Consider the following 3,532-nt stretch of genomic DNA (forward strand, 5'->3'; position numbering starts at 1 on the left):
ACATTAAAAAAATAATGTAGTAGAGGGATCTTTTTTAGGGTTACCTAATGTTCCTCTTTTTGGTGTCTTGTCCCTGGAAATGTTCCCGTTTTATAGCACATTCAAAAAACCAGCTTAACTACACAACAAGGGTGAAAGTACACCCGATATGAATAAAAAAAAAAATCAACTAAACATTACGCTTTCAACTATTACACTTGCAAAAAGCACATAATTTGTGTTTGAACTGAGCCTAAAATGCAAAATCATAAGCCCATTAGTAAAGATCCTCTTACAAACATCAAATAATTTTTTCAAAAAAGTATAGGCTATAATTACTGTATAGAGTATATTTGTGTTGTGTAAATAACAATACAATTAGAAAATGCTAAACTTTGTTAAATACAGTTTTATCTAATTTATTTTGTTTGTGTGTGTGTGTGTGTGTGTGTTTCTGTATACCATTTGCAATGGTTACTATTTACTGTTTTTCATAGTGTGATATTTGATGATTTGTATTAAAACTAGTTAGGGTCAGTATGACCTGCAAATATGAACCTACAACAACAAAAACATCTTTATCCTTCTACTTATTTGACAGGTACTGGAAATTTGTTTATTTAACCATCTTGATCAAAACTAAATCACAAAATGTTTTTTGTCTCAGTGTCATTTCAGGTATGTGCATTTTAAAAGTGTTATAAAACCTTTTGTTATCACAAGCGGTGACCTCATGGATAAGGATTCTGCATTTAAGATTGTGGATGTTGGGTGTTGCTGGAGAAATAAGCAAAAGGCTCCAGTGTACCCTAAATACTACTTGAATCCAATGGATTCAACACATTTTTAGAGTAAGACAGTAAAAGCCGGTCAGCTTTGACTAAACTTATTACCCCTCAAGGTTAAAATGCAAACAATGTGCTTTAGCATGTTTTGAGTAAAACTCTCCAGTTACAGGGCAACAAAATATTTGGCTAAGTACGTCATGTACACCAAGAGTTATGATATGTTAATAATGTTAATTTTTTTAATACCCCCCCAAGTATTGTAGGAAATCATATAATCTAGACATCAGCTGTTTTGGTGGGTCACTGGGTGTGAAATATTCTAAAATCTGTTTGGATGTATAATGCTATATATTGACCTATATTGTCAATACATGTATATATATACATTTCAGGGATGTGTTACAAAACCTTTTGTCATCACAAGCGATGACCTCATGGATCAGGATCCTGGATTTAGGATTGTACCTGTTGACTATTTAGTGTTGTGGGAGAAAAAGTCAAAAGGCTCCATTGTATACTTGTATTTGATGGATTTAAATTGTTTACAATAAGACAGTAAAATCCTGTCAGCTTTGACTATATTTTTTTCCCTTTGAAGGTTAAAATGCAAAAATGTGCTTTGACATAACCTCTCTGTTAAAGTGCAATAAAAATATTTGGATATGTTTTGGATAAGATGTTTCGTACAGCAAGAGTTATGTAATCATGTACATTTTTTTAATCCCCCCCTTAAGTGTGGTAGGATATCAGAAAGGATAGTATCAGATAATATCAGCTTCATATAGCAATCAGATTTTATTTTGCAACAAAAATATTTAGTGGATATTTAATAAGTGGATGTGGTACACTAAGAGTTATTATATGCATTATTTTTGTCTACCTTCAAGTATGGTAGGAAATCAGATAGGATAGTATCAGATAATAACAGTTTCGGTCCCACTTTATATTAGGTGGCCTTAACTACTATGTACTTACATTTAAATTAATCATTTGATACAATGCACTTATTGTGTACATACATGTTTTTACATTGTACTTATATATTTAAAAATACCTATATGTAGCTACATCTGTAATTAATTTCTGTAATTACATTTATAATTACACTGTTGACCCATCCCTTACACCTTGACCCACCCTTAAACCTACCCAAACCACCAAACCTGTTCCTAACCTTACCCATATCCCACCTCAATAGCAGCAAACGTGTTTTGCAATACAATGTGACCACAATAAGTACATCGTAGTTATGGCCACCTAATATAAAGTGTGACCTCAGTTTCAGACAGATATCAGCTGTTAGGTTGTCAAAACCCTTTTGCTTTTGACCTATCTGAGCTGTTATTTTTGCCAATTGACATCTTATTTTTCTAGGCACATTACCTGTATTTAAACCATACAGTCTCTCATACTCATTCTTTCACATTTATTTGTTAAAATGCTCCAGTCTCTTGTAGCTATCTTCTAACATTACAGCATTTAATGATTTAGTAAACACGTACGTGACGTAATTTTAAAGCGCCGCTGTCTGCTCTCCCGCTTACGTCATTCGTGTACGACGAACGAGCCACTTGCATGTGGAAATGTTTCCTTAAATCATCCGAAGCGTTTTGATATAAAATGTCCTCTAAAAACATCCAGCGAACGGAACCTGGAGCTCAAGAAAAGCGCGCACAAAAAGAGGAGCTGAACAAGAAGGTTTCCTATCAAAATATTTTGTATAGCTTGAATAATGTAATAATCATAACTTTATGATGTGGTCACTATTACAGTACGTTTAGCACATTAATGTTTTCAATTAATAATTAATTCACAGATAACCGAGCAAAAGATTGTTGTTGAGGAGTTGAGCAATTTGAAGAAAAACAGGGTATGTATGTCGTCTTGTTATATTAATAATTAGTCTGTCATATGGGTCATTCTACATTTGGAGTAGCAGATGCTGTCACTCAATTATAGATGACAAAAAATAAATTGCAATTTACACAGCTCCTACAGAACACCATAGGCTATATTATGAAAAACACTTTAAATGTTTAAAGTTTAAACGGTAACGTTAACATGTAATAATAGTATCAGAGGCGTCATGCCCATTCAAAGTGAAAGACCTAGGACAGTCTTGCACACTTAGGCCTACTTCCTGTCACGCGCATACACTCTCAAATGGCCAAGACTGCAAGTGTGGGTATTTGGACAAGGCATTTGTAGATTTGCTAGTAAATCATGTTTTGGTACACATAAGCTTATTCTTACAGAGAGTGTACACCCAGCAGCCCAACAGCAATATATTCTTCCTGGCAGACAAAGGAGAAGATCCTTAGCGCTTGTAAAAGTAAGATTCATAAATAATGAATCATAAATGACAAATATAAATAGTAGTTGTACCATTAGTGCTTCCTAATACAGCCAGCATCTTGTCTCTTATAGAGGATCTGGATAACATGAGAAAAGAATATCAAGATATATAGTGCCTTGAGATCATGTGTGGGATCTGCTGTGTGGTGAGTTTGACCACACCACATGATCCACTGGATAAGCATGTCCATGAAAATCTCAAACACAGAGGGCCCAGCTCTAGCTGGGACATTACAGAAACAATCTCAACCTGCAGTCTCCTGTTCTCTGCACATGTGCTTCACATGAGAGGTTGCCTGACACCCCAGCCTCTTCAAGATGCCAATGGAAACATGCTTCTCTGGAATGGAGAGGTATTCGGTGGTCTGAGAGTAGATCTGGGAGAAAATGACACCAAAGTTGTTCTCCAT

The 3,532-nt window shown here is 34.9% G+C and overlaps 1 protein-coding gene across 1 annotated transcript in view; it reads left to right on the forward strand.

Moving 5' to 3' along the window:
• Positions 1-2,433: 2,433 nt before the first annotated feature.
• LOC107660596 (asparagine synthetase domain-containing protein 1-like) overlaps positions 2,434-3,532 on the forward strand; it is a 4,332-nt gene continuing 3,233 nt past the window's right edge. The window contains 4 exon segments of the mRNA XM_016449944.1: positions 2,434-2,465; positions 2,584-2,637; positions 3,023-3,099; positions 3,195-3,530. Coding sequence (XP_016305430.1) covers positions 3,248-3,530 — 283 coding nt within the window. The 5' untranslated portion in view covers positions 2,434-2,465; positions 2,584-2,637; positions 3,023-3,099; positions 3,195-3,247.

Source organism: Sinocyclocheilus anshuiensis, unplaced genomic scaffold (genome assembly GCF_001515605.1).
Source record: "Sinocyclocheilus anshuiensis isolate Anshui unplaced genomic scaffold, SAMN03320099.WGS_v1.1 scaffold627, whole genome shotgun sequence".
Lineage (NCBI taxonomy): Eukaryota > Metazoa > Chordata > Actinopteri > Cypriniformes > Cyprinidae > Sinocyclocheilus > Sinocyclocheilus anshuiensis.